Here is a 21,390-nt window from a genome sequence, read left to right on the forward strand (position 1 = left end):
GGCAACCCTAGAGGTCTCCCATTCAAATACTAACCAGGGCTGATCCTGCTTGCGTGTGTAAAGTGCCGTCAAGTCGCAGCCGACTTATGCCGACCCCTTTGGGGGTTTTCATGGCAAGAGACTATCAGAGGTGGTTTGCCAGTGCCTTCCTCTGCACAGCAACCTTGGTATTCCTTGGTGGTCTCCCATCCAAATACTAACCAGGGCTGACCCTGCTTAGCTTCTGAGATCCTGCTCAGCAGCTGAGATAGGACGAAATAAGGCTAGCCTGGGCCATCCAGGTCAGGCATTCATAGAGGCGGTTTGCCATTGCCTGCCTCTGCAGAGCAGCCCTGGACTTCCCTGGCGGTCTCCTATCCAAATGCTAATCAGGACAGGCCCAGCGCATAGTTAAATTGTGGAACTCCTTGCCACAGGATGTGGCGATGGCTGCCAACTTGGAAGGCTTGAAGAGGGGAATGGACATGTTCATGGAGGAGAGGGCTGTTCATGGATACAAATGGATACTAGTCATGATGCATGCCTATTCTCTCCAGGATCAGAGAAGCATACCGAATATATTAGGCGCTGTAAAGGATTACAGGCAGGATGGTGCTGCTGCAGCCGTCTTGTTGGGTGGGCTTCCTAGAGGCCCCTGGTTGGCCACTGTGTGAACAGACTGCTGGACTTGATGGGCCTGGGTCTGATCCAGCAGGGCTTTTCACATGTTCTTAAGTTCAGATGAAATCAGGCTAGCCTGGGCCAAGACAGGTCAGGCCGATAGTCGGGCTTCAGTGCCTTTCTAGTTATGGGGCATCTGCCAAGTGTCCTGCCGCTCTCACTGTTCCGGTTTAAATGGGTGGGGGCTAATACTCTCTCTGTTTATAGTCAGCTTTGTTGGGTACAGGCTATTAAGATCATGGGCACTGCATGGAGTCCAAAGCACGCAGGGCTCTTCTGTCGCTGTGCACCTCTGGTGGTGAACAGTGTGGTGCAGCGGTTAACACATTGGATGAGGATCTGGGAGATCAGAGTTCTAATCCCTGCTCTGCCCGGAAGCTTGCTGTTTGGGCCAGCTGCTTGCTCTTGCCCTTGCAGGGTTGTTGTGGAGGGCAAATGGGAATGGGAGAGGGGTGTATGCCACCCTGAACACCTGGGGAAAGACTAGGGTGAAATGCATGATGGGTAGAGAGGTGGGCCAGCGGTCTGTTTGGGGAAGCTTGCCTGCCGTTGCCAACGTCTTCCTTGAGGAGCCCCTGCTAACCTGAGGAACTCCAAAATGCAGTTTGGACACTGTTGTTTTCAATCTGAAGAAGTTTGGAATCCATCGTCTGAAGTCTCTTCCACTTTTATCCTGATAAATTAGCATCAGTTTGCCCACCGCAAGCATCAGCATACACCTCGACGGGCCAACTGCCAAGGCCTATGGCTTCCGGTGGGGTTCACTAGTGCTGACTCCTTACTCCAATGTAGGGTTGCAAGCTTCGAAGTGGGTCCTGGAGATCTCTCACTGTTACAGCTGATCTCCACATTGAGAGCCAGCGTGGTGTAGTGATTAAGAGCGGTGGTTTGGAGCGGTGGACTCCGATCTGGTGAACTAGATTTGTTTCCCCACTCCTCCACATGAAGCCAGCTGGGTGACCTTGGGCTAGTCACACTCTCTCAGCCCCACCTACCTCACAGGGTGTCTGTTGTGGGGAAGGGAAGGTGGTTGTAAGCCGGTTTGATTCTTCCTTAAGCGGTAGAGAAAGTCGGCATATAAAAACCAACTCTTCTTCTTACTTGGTTGTCTCCCATCCAAATAATAACCAGGGCTGACCCTTCTTGGCTTCTGGGGTCTGACAAGATCAGCTCTCCTGGGCTATCCAGGTCAGGGCTTGGACTTCACTGTGGGATCTCTTTTGTTTATGTCGCTTTTCACCATCTCCTTTCCAGGTCGGGACCAACGGGATCATTTCCACCCAGGACTTCCCCCGGGAGACCCAGTATGTGGACGACGATTTTCCAACGGACTTTCCCGCCATCGCTCCTTTCCTGGCCGACATTGACACCAGCTTTGGGAGAGGCCAAATTTACTACCGCCAGGATGACACCCAGGAGGTGCTGGATCAGGCCGCTCAGCTGATCCGGGCTGGATTTCCTAGTGCTGCGGGCTTCGTCCCACACCACGTTTTCGTGGCTACCTGGGAGAATGTGGGGGCATACGAAGAGGTCACCCGGAACTCGGAGCCCTCCACACAGGTGAGATAATTTTGAGATGGTGTCTGCATACCCTGTGGTTTCTGCGTGTGGATGGATCCTCTGCTCTTGTGCTCCAGCTGTTGGGGTTGTCACAGAATAGGGGTCCCTTTGTGAGCTCTGACCTGGATGGCCCAAGCTAGCCTGATCTCGTCAGATCTCAGAAGCTAAGCAGGGTCAGCCCTGGTTAGTATTTGGATGGGAGACCACCAAGGAATACCAAGGTTGCTGTGCAGAGGAAGGCACTGGCAAACCACCTCTGTCTCTTGCCATGAAAACCCCAAAAGGAGTCACCATAAGTCAGCTGCGACTTGAAGGCACTTTACACACACACACACACACGCACAACCTTTGTGAGCCTGCGGGCAGATTTGGAATTCTAAACAAAAAAGACAGAACTCTGCTAATAAGTTCCAGTCAACATGGCTAAAGACGGTCCTTAATAAAATGGCCTGCCTGGGCCTTTCTCCACCTACCCTGTTAGCCATGGGCGTAGACCGAGCATCAAGTCTCTTGAAGCAAAGGGTGGAAGACATTGAACGCCAGACAGACCTTGGAAAATCACCATTTTTTCCTAGTACCTGATAAATCTAGATACTTGGTCTCACCTGCAGCTTATTTCTATCATCTTGAGTCTATTAATTATAGGAAGGCCTTTACCCTTGCCAGATGCCAGGTCCTACCATCGGCTGTTTTAGAAGGGAAATATAAGATCATCCCTAGATCAGAGAGGTTATATCCGCGTGGAACGGGGGACATTGAAACCATCGGACATGCACTGATATGTTGCCCATTCTACCACAAAGTTAGATCAAAGTTTATTTCCCCCCTGTGTTAGCCTAATTGCTCGGTTATGAATAATATGGGGAAATTAGCGTTCAATAACCGGCAGTGGGCATAACCTGGGATCATTTAACCAACTTTTGCGGGAGTCCAATCCAAGATTCAATGGGAAAGACGAAGGCACAAATGGATTTAGTTTAAAGATTTTTACTTAGTCAATTAATTATGTTCACAAGCATACAAAACTCATATACACAATGCACATACAGATCCTAAGAGCAAAAAGGGAGGAGAAGAGTGATGGTCACCAATGTGGCAGGAGGTGATGACGGGAGATATGATACCTGTCCTGAAGAGGAGATGTCCCAAGTTCCGTGGACTAAAACACTGGGATAAAAAGGGCAGAGTGGCGGGGTTCCCAGGGAGGGCGAGAGTGGGGGTGCAAAGTCCAACTAACAAGGAAGCCAAGGGAAGACCTAAGGTAATCTAGGGATCTCGGGGACCCCAGTTATACTATTTTCCGAGGGGGGGTGATGGGATTACCCTTGTGGTTCCCAAGCTAAACAAAAGGTGACAAAAGGATTAACTATCAGCTGCCGGGGTGGGGAGGTATGATAATTTGGTAGACTATACTGTCTCCATTGGTTTGCTCAACCCTGGGGGAATCAGGAATCTCTCGTTGATGGGCTTTGCTGCTCATACACAGGTTGCACATCGCGATGTCCGGGAAGGCATTCTTTTGCATAGCCGGAGGAATGGTGTTTAATTGTTTGTCTTAACGTCTCTTGATGCTTAGCTGATGAAGTCCGATCAGCTCTGGGGTGGGGGGGGAAGCGCTGCTGGTGGTTGCGTGCTGTCAGCTCCCTGCAATATGGCTTCCACTGGAACGGGGGCACCGCAAACGGTGGACTCCCCCTGGTTCAGTGGAGGGTTGACCTGGCCTCCGCTCCTTGACTGCCTGCTTGCGGGATGACAGAGTGCTCCTCTCCAGGCGGTTCTAGGCTTGCTGCTCGCTTTGGAGAGGTGGGGGCACACATCGACTGGGGTTGCCATGACCAGTCCGGGATACAAACAGTCCATATCATAACACCTGCTTGGTAAATTCCCTGAAGAGTCAGTTGAATTTTCGGCAAAGCCTCTCTGAGCTTGGCTTTGGCTGGGAAGCTCGGGATAACAAATGGAAATAGATAGATAAATAAATAAATAAATAAATAAATAAATAAAGAAAGAAAGAAAGAAAGAAAGAAAGAAAGAAAGAAGCTCCTATTAGGAGAAGACCCTCAGCTTACGCTCCAAACTGCCAAGTTCTGTGCTGTTGCTATTAAAATATGCAAAACTTTATTAGAAAATGATTGCTAGAACATTTTACAATTTTATCAATTTTAAGATGATAATTTTAACCAGGGGTTGCTTTTATTGATCTTACACCTTTATATGTTCGGGCAGTCTGTGATTCTGCTGTGCAAAACTATTGAGTCTGGAATTTTTAATGTGTCAGCTCGTGATTGGTCAGTCGACCGTATTAATAAATTTGAATTTGACAGCTATTCTAGAAATGTAAATCACAGCGAGTGTGGCTAAATTTAATAATAACACAAAAAGTCGGTGTCTGGTGCGTGTTTACTAAAAAGGACTAACTACCAATAGTAAACTGCTGATAAGAGGATCAGGTTGCGCATAGCAAGGCACTGGAAATACCACAACATCTGCAGGAAGCATAAATTGTGCCAAAGCTAGCGGGCAAATTGCTGCTAACAACCACAGTTCGAAAGAACATACAGACAATCTTGAACCACAGTATAATACAGCTTAAATACACCATATCTGTAGAAACAATAAACATAGAATGACAGAAAATAAATATGCAACCAGTCCAGCATATTTAATAATTCTCTGATTGGAGTTTTCAAACGTTGTGCAACAAGACAAATAATATTGTCGAAGGCTTTCACGGTCAGAGTTCATTGGTTCTTGTAGGTTATCCGGGCTGTGTAACCGTGGTCTTGGAATTTTCTTTCCTGACGTTTCGCCAGCAACTGTGGCAGGCATCTTCAGAGTAGTAACACTGAAGGACAGGGTCTCTCAGTGTCAAGAGACACTGTCAAGAGACACTGTCCTTCAGTGTTACTACTCTGAAGATGCCTGCCACAGTTGCTGGCGAAACGTCAGGAAAGAAAATCCCAAGACCACGGTTACACAGCCCGGATAACCTACAAGAACCAAAGACAAATAATGTTCACTATACACTACAATTTTCTGGACTGCTTTTTCGGATGGTGGTCTACAGCATCTCTGGTTGCGCATTTATTTTCTGTCATTCTGTGTTTATTGTTTCTACAGGTATGGTGTATTTAAGCTGTATTATACTGTGGTTCAACATTGTCTGTCTGTTCTTTTGAACTGTGTTTGTTAGCAGCAATTTGTGACCCTGGAGAGCCACTGCCAGTCTGAGTAGACAACACTGACTTTGGTGGATCGAAGGTCGGACTCAGTATAAGGTGTTCGTGTGGTTTTCATCTAGAATATGCTGGTCAAAGTAATAACCAGTCTCCCCCTCCCCTGGTCCCAAGTCTTTCTGTCATCTCTAGGCAGGGATGGAGTTGCAGCTCTGCAGGTTGAAATGAGAAGCTAGCAATCTGCAGGTCTGGGTGTTGAAAAAATGTGTAAATTATGCAAGTTTTGACATTCTGCTTTTCTAATTGTTGCAAGATGAGGTCTATTCAAGGAAGCATGTGTAGCCACGCCTATCATTCTGCCTAGCGGGCAGTGACTTAGGAAGGCATTGCCTTGTTTTGGCTGCCATGTGCACACCCTGAGCGGGCTCCTCTGCCTTTTAGGAGCTGCAGGTAGGGTTGCCAACCTCCAGGTACTAGCAGGCGATCTGCTGCTATTACAACTGATCTCCAGCCGATAGAGATCAGTTCACCTGGAGAAAATGGCCGCTTTGGCAATTGGACTCTACGGCATTGAAGCCCCTCCCCTCCCCAAACCCCACCCTCCTCAGGCTCCGTCCCAAAAACCTCCCGCCGGTGGCGAAGAGGGACCTGGCAACCCTAGCTGCAGGGGAGGCAGAATTTTTTAGCCTGGCATTGATCGGAGAATCTCTTGACTAGCTGAGTTCCTAGGTATGGAATCGCCCTGGGGTTGCCTCGCTCTGGAGGTGGGCCGTGAGTGGAGGAAGATGATTTGCAAGCGTTTGGAAACTCATCCTGTTTGGTTAACCGTTTGAACCTCAATGCTTTTTCTTTTGGGCCCATCGATGGGATTCCCCTGCCCTACTGAATGACTCATTCGCATGCCAGTGGGGAATGGCACGCTTCAGATTTTCCACTGTCCTGGAAAGGCACTTCTAACGGATACTCCTAGAATGGGGATGGGGATGCATGTTTTTGTTTGCTCAACTGGGCCACCCTTGTAGGATGGAAGATCCCGGCCCAAGTAAAAAGGATTCCATTCCTGCTGGTTCCCTGAGGTGCCATTTCTCCATTTTTAAAAAGATGTGCGTGTTTGCGCGCGTGGGAGAGCATGGGATGCTTCTCCCGACAGTCCGAGGTGGTCCGGTCACATGAACGCACGAAATTTCTCTAAGAGTTGGATTGCGGGTCCGTCTTGCTCAGCATGGTCTCCTCCAAGGGTCCCCAACCTTTGTGAGCCTGCGGGCGCCTTTGGAGTTGCGGCGTAGAGTGCTGGGTGTTGCCACAAAAGGGGTGTCACGAAACGGCTGCCACAGGAGGTGGAGCCAGCCACAAAACTGTGGCTGCCTTTTTCCTTCAGTCGCACCGTGAAGATCCTTGTGCTTTGGTGGCAGCTGCTGCCAAACCTAAGTTTTTAAAAATCTGCACCATCCGATCTCCAGTAGCCAGTCTGGGCAAAAGCCCCACCTGGCTTCGCTTGCTTGCTAAAAACACTTGGTGGGCACCAGAAAAGGTGCTGGCGGGCACCGTGCCACCCTTGGGCACCACGTTGGGGACCTTTGAGCAGCTCCTCAGGATCTCATATTGAGATGGGCATCTTAGAAACGCGGTTGGCCTTGTTAGTTGATAACCTGGGTAGAAATGCCCTTCTAGTGAAGTTGGTGTTAAGGCAGCTAACTCAGAGCTGTCTGTTCTCATTGCAAGCTGCTCTTTGAAGCCAAAGAGAGGTCTTTCTCGTCCGACTGGTTTCCTGGGGACTGACTTTCCATGCAGTGATGGGTACAAGCACAGGCAGCTTTAAAAGGGGAGTAGGCATATTTATGGGGAAGTCCAGCAGTGACTTAAGGGAACCTCCACGTTCAGAGGCAGTCAACCTCTGAATCCCAGCGCCAGGAGGCAACATCATGGGAAGGCCTCAGCCTCTACGCCCCGTTGTTGGGCTTCCAGGGTAACTGGCTGGCATGCTGGACTCGACGGGCCACCGGCCTGATCCAGCAGGGCTCTTCTGATGTTCTTATGAAGGTCTTGGCCTCTCTGTCCTGTTGTGGTAGGACCTCCAGAGGAACTGGTTGGCCATTGTGTGGTGAGACAGGATGCTGGACTAGATTTCAAGTGAGCATGCTTGGCTGCGAGCATGGAAAGGTTTATGGAAACCACAGTCATGAGGGTGGTGGAGTTTGCCCTTTGCGGCTCTCTGGCCGAGCATTGACACACTCGGAGATCTGTTTGGAACAAGCCCTTTACGGTTGCCCTTCGACCCTGGACTCCCGCCGGGCTTTTGTTGGTTTCCCCCTGGAAATCTCCATGTGAATATAAGGCTTAATCCTGGTCTTACAGCTGTAAAATAAGCCAATCAATAAAAATCCTCGGTTTGTTCATTTACTAATGGCACGATCCATCAGGGAACTACTTGTGTATGAGCCCAGTTGAGAGCCAGTTAGTGGATTTCAGCCAGTTAGTGGACACAGTGGCGGACGAGGACCCTGGGTTCGAATCCCCACTTCGATGGGTGACCTTGGGCCCATCACCAACTCTCAGCCCTGGCCTACCTCGGAGGGTGATTGTGAGAAAATGGAGGAGGGGAGATCAATGTTGTAGAAGCCGCTTTGCGTCCTGAATAGAACCAGCGTGGTGTAGTGGTTGAGAGTGGTAGTCTGGAGCAGTGGACACTGATCTGGAGAACCCGGTTTGATTCCCCACTCCTCCACATGAGCGGTGGAGGCTAATCTGGTGAACTGGATCTGTTTCCCCACTCCTCCACAGGAAGCCAGCTGGGTGACCTTGGGCTACTCACAGTTCTCTTAGAGCTCTCTCAGCCCCACCTCCCTCACAGGGTGTCTGTTGTGGGGAGGGGAAGGGAAGGTGATTGTAAGCTAGTTTGATTCTTCATTAAGTGGTGGAGAAGGTCGGCATATAAAAACCAACTCTTCCTCTTCTTCTAATCGTGAGGAGAAAGGCTATAGATAAATAAATGCAAAATTGAAGGATCCTGCATCCTTTTATTTATTTATTTACCTTATTTACATCCTGCCTTTCTCCTCAGTGGGGAACCCATAGCAGCTTACATCGCTCTCCCTTCCTCCATTTTATCCTCCCAACAACCCTGTAAGGTAGGAACAGAAAGCATTCAGGTAAGGCAGAGTGTGTGTGATTGGCTCAAGGTCACCCAATAAGCTTCCATGGCTAAGTGGATATTCGAACCTGGGTCTCCAAGATCCTAGTTCAGCACTTTTACCATTACACTACAGTAAGAAGAAGAAGAGTTGGTTTTTATATGCCAACTTTCTCTACTACTTAAGGAAGAATCAAACTGGTTTACAATCACCTTCCCTCCCCCTCCCCACAACAGATACTCTGTGAGGTAGGTGGGGCTGAGAGAGTGTGACTAGCCCAAGGTCACCCAGCTGGCTTCATGTGGAGGAGTGGGGAATCAAACCCGGTTCTCCAGATCAGACTCCACTGCTCCAAACCACCGCTCTTAACCAACGTACCACGCTGGCTCTCATGCAATAAAGCTTTCCTGCTGGATTGCGCCCTAAAATATTTAGTTGTTTTTTTTTAATGAACCAAAAACCTTGGCTTGAGTGGCTGCGTGCCAACTCCTTCCCCTCCGTCTTCTAACCCTGTTTGCTCAGGTTTGACGTCCGTTTCCCGATCCTCCCAACCCTGGACCAAATTGGCTTTGTTGACAGAGCGCAGTGGGCGTCTCTCTGGGGCTCCGTCCTGCCTGTCCTGCTGACAACAAGCTCGCTTTTATATCTGTCGGGAGTGGCAGAGGCCCCTGCCGTTGGAAAATGCTCGGAAACTCCAAAGCGAGAGCTCCCACCCCCTTGCCCTCGATGCCTGGGAGTAAATGGCGGTGGCAGCCCTAGGGGTGAAGCCTCTGCTTTGCCTACCGGAGGTCCCTGGTTCAATCCCTGCTGGGTCTAGTTTCAAGGGGGCCGGGCCGGGCAAGATCTCTTCTGCCGGACGAGACTCGGCAAGACAGGTCACTGGCCAGATGCCGGAAGCTCTCCAAGGAAGCTCTCCCCTTCAGCTCTGTCGGCTATCATGCCCGCTTGTCATAGAATTATACAGTTGGAAGGGACCACCAGGGTCATCTAGTCCAACCCCCTGCAAAAGCAGGAAATTCACAACTACCTCCCCCCCGCACCCCCAGTGACCCCTACTCCGTGCCCAGAAGATGGCCAAGATGACCTCCCTCTCATCATCTGCTTAAGGTCATAGAATCAGCATTGATGACAGATGGCCATCTAGCCTCTGCTTAAAAACCTCCAGGAAAGGAGCGCCCATCACCGCCCGAGGAAGCCTGTTCCACCGAGGAACTGCTCTAACTGTTAGAAAGTTCTTCCTAATGTCTAGCTGGAAACTCTTTTGATTTGTCTGTTCCTGGGTATACATAGTTCAGTGATCTTGGGCAAACGTGCCGGAAAAATGATCCAGCATCTCCTGCTGCCTGGAGACCTGTCGATATCTGGCCAGGTGAAGAGCCGCTTGGGACACTTAACCTCTCGAGTTGTCTGGGGTAACTTCTGGCAGGGTTTTGTTGACTTGGTCAGTTCAGGCTTGGGGAGGTGATGGTTTTGCTGCCCTTAGTGATGCCTCCAGAGCCATGGATTCCAGGTTGTACCACATGAACACACGAAGCTGCTTTATACTGAATCAGACCCTCGATCCGTCAAAGTCAGCACTGTCTACTCAGACCGGCAGCGGCTCTCTGGGGTCTCAGGCAGGGGTCTTTCCCATCAACTACTTGCCTAGTCCCTTTAGCTGGGGATGCTGGGGATTGAACCTGGGGCCTTCTGCATGCTGAGCAGATGCTCTACCGCTGAGTCACATTTAAAACATTTCTTAGCTGCCTTTCATCCTTCCGGAGTTTGTGGCAGCTGATGATATATATAAAACACACAAAAAGAGATGATGTCAAAATACAGAAAACCAAAATTTATAATCACCAATTTAGGACTGCTTTAGTCAAGCCCAGTCCTAAATAAAACTGTCTTCAGCTGCATCCTAAAGATCAAAAGTGAGGGGTGCAGGTGCACCTTCCTGGGAGGCTGTTCCATAATCGTGGGGCTGCCACCAAAGAGGCCCTGCTCTTGCATGCCCACCAAACAAGTTTCTTCGGTGGGACAGTCAGCAGGGCCTCTCTCTGTGATCTTGTATCTCTTCCAAAAGGTCACACATAATACCATAGAGTCCAGACTCCAAAGCAACTATTTTCTCCAAGGGAACTCATCTCTGTGGTTTAGAGGGGCTGTGGCTCAGCGGTAGAGCCTCTGCTTGGCATGCAGAAGGTCCCAGGTTCAATCCCCAGCATCTCCAGTTATAGGGACCAGGCAAGTATTTGATGGGAAAGACCTCTGCCTGAGACCCTGGAGAGCCGCTGCCAGTCTGAGTAGACAGTACTGACTTTGACGGACCAAGGGTCTGATTCAGTATAAGGCAGCTTCTTGTATTTGTGTCTGGAGATCAGTTGTAATCCCAGGAGATTTCCAGGCCCCGCCTGGATATTGGGTGTCAAAAAACCCAAAACAATATACCTTCACGTTGAACAAAGTAACAAGGAAAAAACAACGCGATGGCTCATTCGACAACTTGGCTCTGTTTGCCAATACACATTCTCAACCAAGCACCGCTGTTAGCAATTCAATAAACAAAAAAAAGGAGTGGAGCTCATACAACTTGTTAGATCTGTACAAGTTGTATGAGCTCCACTGTTTTGTTTATTGAATTGCTAACAGCGGTGCTTGGTTGAGAATGTGTATTGGCAAACAGAGCCAAGTTGTCGAATGAGCCATTGCGTTGTTGGGGGTTACCGCACTTTGTATTTCCAGCGATGTATTAAGAGTTTGAAAATGTTGTAAAAAACATCGCTTTAAAAGGGTTTTTGGATACCACGGCTTATAAATGGTTGGAAGACGTCTTCACAGCTAAAGGGGCCAAACAAAGTGCGAACAGTATTTTTTATAACATTTTCAAACTCTTAATACATTGGTGGAAATACATAGAAAGTGCGAACAGTATTTTTTATAACGTTTTCAAACTCTTAATACATTGTCGAAGGCTTTCACGGTCAGAGTTCATTGGTTCTTGTAGGTTATCCGGGCTGTGTAACCGTGGTCTTGGAATTTTCTTTCCTGACGTTTCGCCAGCAACTGTGGCAGGCATCTTCAGTGTTACTACTCTGAAGATGCCTGCCACAGTTGCTGGCGAAACGTCAGGAAAGAAAATTCCAAGACCACGGTTACACAGCCCGGATCTTAATACATTGGTGGAAATACATAGAAAGTGCGAACAGTATTTTTTATAACGTTTTCAAACTCTTAATACATTGTTTCCTTATTGCCCCCCTGGATATTGACAACCCTGCTCTCTTACAGTGGGAGATTTAGGTTTAAAAGTCTTTGGAGAAACTTCCTTCTGCCCGTTTGTTTGGAAATTAAGGCTTGCAAGTGTCGAAACGTTGGCTCTGGCAGAGGCAGAGGGGAAAGTTAAAATATTTCCTTTGATTCCCAAAGGGGAAATAATCAAACAGCAGAAAGGGGAGCCCCCCCCCCCCCCCCGCCACCATTCCTTGTAACTGGCAAAAGGCATAGAAGCCAGGAAGTGGAAGGAGGGATGGAAGATTAACGGGACCCATCAGGGAAGTTTTATAGGCTTTTGAGCCATTGGCCTTATGGGAGTGGGGTGGATGGAAAAAAGGAATCTGCTTATCTCAGAGGCTGATCATGCAAAGCTTGCGCCTTGCAAAGATCGCACTGTGCTTGGGTAACAGAGAAGAGGAACAGAGGGGTATGAGAGCCGCTTTGCGTCAGGGGCTAGCCTAAGGCTTCTCCCCCACCCCCATGGCAAATTGTGACTTTGGTGCCTTCCCATTCATTAGAAAGAAATGTGAGAAGTCTACAATGAACGTTTCACTTACATACATAAGTGTCCATTAAGTTGCAACTGACTTATAGCAACCCCAAGCAAGGGCCTTTCAAGGCAAGTGAGAAGCAATGCTGGTTTGCCATGGCCTGCCTCTGCAGAGCCTTCCTTGGTGGTCTCCCTTCCAAGACCTGACCCTGCTTAGCTTCCAACTTATGGCGACCCCAGAAAGGGGCTTTCAAGGCAAGTGAGAAGCAGAGGTGGTTTGCCATTGCCTTCCTTGGTGGTCTCCCTTCCAGGTACCAACCCTGCTTAGCTTCCAACTTATGGCAACCCCAGCAAAGGGCTTTCAAGGCAAGTGAGAAGCAGAGGCGGTTTACTATCGCCTTCCTCTACAGAACCTTCCTTGGTGGTCTCCCAAGTACCGACCCTGCTTAGATTCCCTGATCGAGCTGTACGATGTCACCTTTCCTCCCCTATGTTTCACTTACTGGGCATTTAAAATGAAAAATGAAACCATAACGATGGATAAGCTCTCACAAAACTCTGTGTTCGATCGTGGCAGCAACAGAAGACTCGAGTCGCCAGATGTGGAGGTTCTAGAAGCCAGTTTAACAGTGAGCTTCCTTTCATGGCAGCAGAGGAGGCTCCCTTTGCCTTTTCGGCACCTTCCAAAATCTGCCTAAACAACTGCCTAGGCTTGCCTGGTGGTTGAGCCGGCCCTTTTTGCACTGCCGAGTTTATTGCCTGCACTACCTGTTATACGTAGTTTTGATTGTAATGAGATAATGTGTTCGTTTGATGCATACAATGGAAGCTTATTGCAAGACTTCCGAGGAGGTTTTTTGACGAAACAGATCTTGAACCTAGGTACTTGTTTAGAAGAGAGAAATAAGCGATTACAAGTGAATAAACCTTTAATAAATGATTGGAGAGAGAAATTATGGACATATATGAGGATGGCCAAATTAACGGAATTCCTTCATGGAAAGGATATGGAAGAATTTATAAACATGTGGAAAAAGGCTGCCTCATATTGGGATAAACTGGCAAAAACGGATTTTATTAAATTACTTAGTGAGATAGAAATTAGTATTTTTTTAAATATTTTTATATTTTATAGTAACGAATAAGTTTGAAACTGTCAAAGCAATTCTTCGGAAGTCAGGTGAAGGGTCACAAAAGGTAGTGGGTGGTGGGTAAAGGGGTATCTTAATAGATATAATAATGATACTTTTAATTGTATTAGTCAATATGTATGGATACTCCTGGTATTTCTTATTGTTACTTTATTATTATTATTTGTTGTTGTTATAACAATTGTTATTTTTTTCTTCTTTTTTATGTTATAAAATTTAATAAAAAATTATTAAAAAGAAGAAGAAGAGAGAAATAAGATTATTGTCAGATATAGCTAATTAGAACAAGGCCACAGCTGTTAAACTGTTTTGACATTTCGATGCCAGTTATATTATTATTTTGTGTAATTGCAGTGTCTGTATTTAAATCATCTTTTGTAACCACTGTTTAATATTGTGATGCCTGAACAATATATGTGTTTCATTTCTTTACATACAGACGTGAATGTGTAAGCATCATATATGTATTTGATAATTTCAATACTTGGGGTATCTTTCCTTTTCTACATTGGATCCTCTTCAAGATGAGCAGAAGAAAATTAATGCTGCCCAGTGGCACAAAATTGCAGACTCGGAGGTCATGTCCGCACATTGTGGGATATTGCGCTATTGTCGTGCTGTGGCAATCGTTCCCAGCTGGCTTGCCTCATCCGCGTGACACAATCTGATTGCAACAGCGCTGATATAGTGTGCAAAGATGTATGGAGGCAGCTTAAACTGTGGAAAAGGCGGAATTAGGCATATTTGCTTGCTTGCATAATCTGCACTGTGCTTTAAAAACGCTATTTAAACATCTATAACAGTAAAAGCATCTGTCTGTTTGGTGGTGAATAGCTATATGAAAATGTTGACCTAGTGTGCGGCAGCTGTGAAAAAGGCAAATTCCATGCTGGCCGTAATTAGAACAGGGATAGAGTCTAAAACCATGCCTCTCATACTGCCCTTGGTAGAAATCCATGGTGAGACCACACTTGGAATACTACTTGCAGTTCTGGTCACCACACCTGAAAAAGGATACTGTTGAGCTCGAAAAGGCGCAGAAAAGAGAAGAAGAGCTGGTTTTTATACCCCAAATTTTCTCTACCTTGAAGGAGTCTCAAACTGGCTTACATCACCTTCCCTTCCTCTCCCCACAACAGGCACCTTGTGAGATAGGTGGGGCTGAGGGAGTTCGGAGAGAGCTGTGACTAGCCCAAGGTCACTCAGCAGGCTTCATGTGGAGGAGCGGGGAATTGAACCTGGTTCTCCAGATTAGAGTCCGCCGCTCTTAACCACTACGCCATGCTGATGAGGGGGCTGCAGCAGCTGCCCTAGGAGGATTGGTTAAAATGCTTTGGACTGTTTAGCCTGGAGAAGGCAGGTTAGTGAACATCACAAGAAGGGGCAGGCCCTTCATTGACTGTAAGGTAGGGTTGCCAACTCTGGTTTGGGAAATTCCTGGAGACTTTGGGGTGGAGCCTGGGGCGGGTGGGTTTTGAGGAGGGGAGTGGCCTCAGGTGGGTATAATGCCATAGAGGCCACCCTCCAGGGGAACTGAGCTCTGTTGTCTGGAGTTCAGTTGTAATTCTGGGAGTCCACATGACCCCACCTGGAGGCTGGCAACCCTACCTTAAGGGTTAATATGAAGGCATAAAAACCTTCATAATAAAATGTTCAAGGCTTAAAAAGAGAAACATGTTCTCAGACTGAATTATTCTAATTCAAAGATTTCCCAGGCGCTGCGTGTGTATTCTTGCAGCAATCTTTACAACAGCCCTATAAGGTAGGACTGCCTCACTGCCCCCCATATTGCTGAAAGAGGGGCAAAACTGAGAGGATGTTGGGTTTCCTAGTGAGCATATGGCACAGTTGCTATTGGACCCCAGAGTGGGTACCAAGCCCACCCGTTCTTGGCGATGAGAAGTATTGGCCTTTCATCAGACGGATCTGGGTCTCTCGCTGAAACTGCGATGCTGAGCAACGCTGGCTCCTAATCTGCCCATTTTTCTCCCTCCTCATTGCTTTTTCAGCGCAACACCTTTCAGGCCATCTTAGCCTACACCGACTCCGATGCCTACGCCGTCTTCCTTTACCCCGAAGACGGGATCCAGTTCTTCGGGACACGGCCAAAAGAGTCGTACAACGTCAATCTAGAACTCCCAGCCCGGGTGGGCTTCAGCAGAGGGGATTTCCAGAGGCAGGAAGGCCCCTACTACAGCGCCACCAGCAGCGAGCAGTCCGTCAAGGACCTCTACCAGTAAGTAAACTCTGTGCTTCATGAAAATGATCCACACCATTTCATGAAGGACAGCCTGTACTTTGGTTCTTGTAGGTTATCCGGGCTGTGTAACCGTGGTCTTGGTATTTTCTTTCCTGACGTTTCTCCAGCAGCTGTGGCAGGCATCTTCAGAGATGTTCTGTGCATCTTGTTCTGTGCATCTTGTGGTTGCTGCCGTGCTCTGTATGTTGAAATGGTTTCAGTGGATTGGATAAAAACCTGGATTCTTCCCCCAAACGTGTTGGCCAACGTGAGAATGAATGTGTGATGCTACGTTCTGAGATCTCGATGGCCGTTTGGCGAGTTGCTAGGCAGCCACAACAATATTGTGGATTCTGTAATGCTGAACCAGGCACATTGCAAGAGTGATGAGCATTCGGTGTTGGTTAAATATACCATATGAACACATCAAGCTGCCTTATACTGAATCAGACCTTGGTCCACAACAGTCAGTATTGGTAATCTCTCCTTCCCTGGAGGTTTTTAAGCAGCGGCTAGATGGCCTTCTTTGCCTGCCCTTCAGGATGAGGCTCTCTTGCTTATATACCACAGGAAGTCTTGCCCCCTTCCTTCCTAACCGGCCATTGCTAACCTTGGAAGGGATAACGTATGACCTTTAAAACCCTGTATGGCCTGGGACCGACATACCTCAAGGATCTCCTCCTCCCATATGCACTTACCTGTACACTCTGGTCCTCTTTGGAGGCCTGCTTTGGTTTACCCCCCTCCCCATCTGCAGCTAGAGAGGTGGAGACCCGAGAAAGGGCCTTTTCGGTCATGGCACCAAAACTTTGGAACTCCCTCCCCAGGGAGATTCGAGTGTCTCCTTCTATCCGTGTCTTTTGCCAGTCTTTTGCCTGGCACCCCCCCCCCCCAATAATGATTACCAGCCCCCCTTCTACTGCTGTTTGTTTCTGTGTTTGTAATTGTTTTATAATTTTAACTGTATTCTTAATTGCTTAAATATTTAAATACTTAAATAATCAAGTACTTGAAGGGCTGTCATAGAGAGGAGGGTGCCGAGTTGTTTTCTGTTGCCCCAGAAGGTCGGACCAGAACCAATGAGTTGAAATTAAATCAAAAGAGTTTCCGTCTAGACATTAGGAAGAATTTAATAACAGTAAGAGTGGTTCCTCAGTGGAACAGGCTTCCTCGGGAGCTCTCCTTCCCTGGAGGTTTTTAAGCAGAGGCTAGATGGCCATCTGTCAGCAATGCTGATTTTATGAACTTATGCAGTTCATGGGAGGGAGGGTACCTTGGCCATCTTCTGGGCACGGAGTAGGGGGTCACTGGGGGTGTGTGGGGAGGTAGTTGTGAATTTCCTGCATTGTGCAGGGGGTTGGACCAGATGACCCTGGTGGTCCCTTCCGACCCTATGATTCTATGAAATGTTTTAAATATTTAAACATTTTAAATTTAAATGCTTTTTATGTTTTAATGTGGACCTAGATTGACGGCACTTCACACACACACACAGATTGGGTGGAGAGGTGGCATAAAAATGTTTTAAATAGATATAATGAAATAAATAACATAGCCCAGGGCCTCCCAGTGTCGGCTGATCAGCTCCTGTCTCCTGTGCCTATCGAAGGCATATTGCTCATTTGAATGGAGAAAGGCCCAGAGGAGAATCGTGGCACACGGCCCAGCTCCTCAAAACAGGCTTCCCCATTCCCGCTGCATACCCTCTATTGATGGTGTTTGGTTTAACCAAAATTGCTAATGTGACCCCCTTTGTCGTCTTAGCCCAATGCAAAGACCAACTGCCTCTTTGGGTTGTGGGATCCAGATGTGGCATCAAATTCTGTTTGTATAACAGTACTGGCTGATTAGATAAGGTTACGCACAATGGGAAATGGGGCCTTTAAAAACAACAACGCACATGTACATATGTTTCGGTTCAGAGAAAGGCCAACCCTGCATGGAAAACCGCAAAAACATCTTCCTTGGTTGGGGATGGGCGGGATGTTGCTGTTGAAAAATGTCACTGGTGATTTCATACGCTTGACCCATTCCCGCCGTTGCAGTGTGATGCAGGCTTGCTGGAAAGGATGCCACAGAGCGGGGTCCCCAACGTGGCGCCTGCCGATGAAATGCCTGAAATCATTATATGCTATGGGAAATGTATTCTTTGATTTGAAAATATATTCTTTGTATTCAATCAAGTATATCTGCACTTATAAACATGCCAGACTCAGCAAATAAGAGTGGGCATCGATTATAAAGTCACACCAAGCACCAATGGATGTTAGCAGGCCTCAAACCTAAAGAGGCCACCTTTTACCCTCTAGTTAGAAGTTAATTAGAGAAGCTCTAGACCAGTGGTTCCCAACCTTTTTTTGACCAGGGACCACTAGGACTTTTTTGTTCAGTGCAGGGACCCCAAAGTTCAAAATAAAAATTCCGAGAATTTGAAAATAAACTTTAATCATAACTGTTAGTTAAACATTAAGCTTAGAATAATATTTGAATATATTTTTTATAATAGAGAACTTTTAATTGAAAATATTAATTTATTATGGGTTTATAACTTTGTTTCGCGGACCTTAATTTAGTTCTCGCGGACCCCTGGGGGTCCACGGACCCCTGGTTGGGAACCAGTGCTCTAGACGATCTTAGTATGCTCTCATAAGCTGGTTTTCCACAGATAAGAACCAGCTAGGAACCTCCGTAAGTTAGCTTTGGCAGAAATCAAGGTCCAAGATAAGAAGGCAGTAACTTAGGATCAAACAGAGCAGCACCTGACACTGTAGGATCTTCTTGCTCATTAGTGAACATGAGATCATCACTTTGTCTGTAACCGCCTTCAATTCTGTAATAGGGCATGCTAATTCGGGGGTCCCGAGTATTGGGCATTTGGGTCCTTACGCGTATATTACGCCTCTGTAACCACCCATTATCGAAGTCAATATTCGTGCTTGCAATCCTTTGATGTGGGTGTGAATTGTCCTGCGCTCTGGGCAATTTTCACCAGGCGTTTTGTGTATTGGCCAATAAAACAAACTGCTTTGAATCTTCAACCTCCTGCTGTTTTATTGTTATTGGGTATTGATACAATAAGACGGACGTATCATCTTGTGGTTGCGCCCACCATTTTCTCCAGGGAAATTGATCTCTGGAGACCAGTTGTAATTCTGGGAGATCTCCAGGCCCTACCTGGAGGTTGGCGACTCTATATGCGCAATCTCTACCTGCGTTAAAAGGCACCAGCCCCTGGGAATATTGCTTGTTTTCTTTGCTGAAATAGAGGCTTCTGGCAGTGGACTTGTGCGCAAATGCTTTGGTTGGCGTTAGAGAATTTGGAACTGGGCAGGGGATTTGGAAATTTGGCTGAAATCTGACCAACCTGCAGAGCTGAGCTTGTAAAAGGACAGCTGCCGTGTCCTTTTCCCAACCATTCTCAAATGCCAGATGTTCTCCGGCTCGAGGCTGGCTAAAATGGAAGAGCCGACTGTGAGAAAGTTAAAGAGAAGCACAAAGGCTGCTGTGTAAACATCTAGACGAACATTGGTTCTTGTAGGTTATCCGGGCTGTGTGACCGTGGTCTTGGTATTTTCTTTCCTGACGTTTCGCCCGCAGCTGTGGCGGGCATCTTCAGAGGAGTAACACTGAAGGACAACACTGTCCTTCAGTGTTACTCCTCTGAAGATGCCGGCCACAGCTGCGGGCGAAACGTCAGGAAAGAAAATACCAAGACCACGGTCACACAGCCCGGATAACCTACAAGAACCAATGAACTCTGACCGTGAAAGCCTTCGACAATCTAGACGATCGTTTGTACGTAAGAACTGGCCCAAAGTCCAGCCAGTGAGCTTTATGGAAGAGTGGGGATTTGAACCTGGGGCTCCCACAGCCTAGTTCAACACTTTAACCATTACATGACACAGCCTTAGGGTATTTGGTAACGTGTTGCGTGCATGAATGGTGCTGCGCTATTAGCAATGGTAGTTTGCAGCCTCATTGCATGCAGGTTTGATTCCTGGCATGCTGTAATTTATTATGATTTTTTAAATAAGAAGTTGCTGCCCTGACCTGGATGGACCAGGCTAGCTTGATCTCATCAGATCTCGGAAGCTAAGCCAGGTAGGCCCCGGTTAACACTTGCTTGGGAGACCACTGAGGAAGTCTAGGGCTATTTATAATTGATATTTTATTTTATATTTTTTATTTGACCCAGTAATTCGATTTAATAATAATTTGGTTGCATAATAATGTTCAATTTGAAAATGTTATATAAGTAAACTTATTCATTATAAGATAGGTATTAGGACTATTGAGAGCTAGTATGATTTTACTGATATACAATGTTGCGTTACTATGTATTGAATAGAAAATAATTGTTTGCTAAACTATTAGACGATTCAAAGAATGTTGACTTCAAGATTTTAAGATCAGACTTTACTAATCTAGTTCTCTTTTCTGTATTCTTATTTCTTTACCTTTTGTTTATATGTACGCACACATATGTTAAAAATATTAACAACAACAACAAAAGGAACAGGGTTGCTATGCAGAGACGAGCCATGGGAAACCACCTCTGAACATCTCTGTACCACCTCTGTACACACACACACACACACACACACACACGGTTGCCAGTTTTAACACTCCTCCCTTTTGAATTTAGGACGAGCAACTCAGGAATCCCTGGAGTGTGGGTCTTCCATATCGGCAGCAGCTCCCCACTGAAGAACGTGGTTCCGGCCGCAGCGGGCCAGAGACAGTCGTCTTTTGAAGGGCATTTATTGAAAACTTCGGAGAGCAGTGTCGTCGACCCAAACATCCTGGAGGCGGAGTATCCCGACGCAAATCTTGATTACGCCGAGTCCTTCTACAACGGAAACGAAGACGACTTCGAGTACTTGCCCATTCAGCCCACCGAGCTGGCGCCGAAAACGAGACCCGGCGATTTGTTAAACCTCGACGGCCGACTTGATTATCACGAGCCGAGGCATTCTGGGGCCAGGCTAGATTCGGAACTGGAGTCCTTGCTGCTGGACCTGCCGCCCAGCCTCCCCCCACCGTATCCTGAACTGGATTCCTTCCTGTTGTTCCCTGAATACCCATCCCCACCATCTTCTGCATCAGAAGGAAATGATGGAACCGCGCCCTTGCCGACGGTGTACGAGAGCCCCATTGAGGCAGAGACTGCAGTCCTGCTGTACCACCCTGACCGTCAGGATACGCCAGCCCTGCCGGAAGAAGACGGTGGCGTCCCTTCGGAAACGGAAACCCTTCCTGTCTACCCCGATGGGGAGGTTGTCCTCGAAAGCTTCCCGGACAATGCTCCACCTTTTAGCCACAGGAGACGGGTTGTGGGTGTGGATGAAGACATCAACTTTAACCCTGATGGTAGGCTGTGTAGAAGTTCTCGTTTGGGGCGTACCGATGTGCCCCTTTCCCATTTCCTTTCCTTTTCCTCTGTTGTTGTGTGCATATCAACCCAGTGTGTGGCTGCTGGGAAAAAGGCAAATCCCATGCTAGCCATGCTAGGAACAGAGAATAAAACTGCTGCTATCATACTGCCCTTGTACAAATCTGTGGTGAGACCACACTTGGAATACCATGTACAGTTCTGGTCACCACACCTAAAAAAGGATATTGCAGAGCTTGAGAAGGTGCAGAAAAGAGCAACCAAAATGATCAGGGGGGTAGAGCAACTGCCCTATGAGGAGTGGTTAAAACACTTAGGGCTGTTGAGCTTGGAAAG

General features: G+C 47.4%; 1 protein-coding gene across 1 annotated transcript in view; it reads left to right on the forward strand.

Annotated features, from left to right (window-relative positions):
* The window catches only part of NID2 (nidogen 2), a 60,333-nt gene that overhangs the window by 3,101 nt on the left and 35,842 nt on the right, over positions 1-21,390 (forward strand). The window contains exons 2-4 of the mRNA XM_056851142.1: positions 1,915-2,220; positions 15,433-15,659; positions 20,308-21,032. Of these exons, the coding sequence (XP_056707120.1) occupies positions 1,915-2,220; positions 15,433-15,659; positions 20,308-21,032 (1,258 nt within the window). The remainder of the gene's footprint in view (positions 1-1,914; positions 2,221-15,432; positions 15,660-20,307; positions 21,033-21,390) is intronic.

Source organism: Euleptes europaea, chromosome 6 (genome assembly GCF_029931775.1).
Source record: "Euleptes europaea isolate rEulEur1 chromosome 6, rEulEur1.hap1, whole genome shotgun sequence".
NCBI lineage: Eukaryota > Metazoa > Chordata > Lepidosauria > Squamata > Sphaerodactylidae > Euleptes > Euleptes europaea.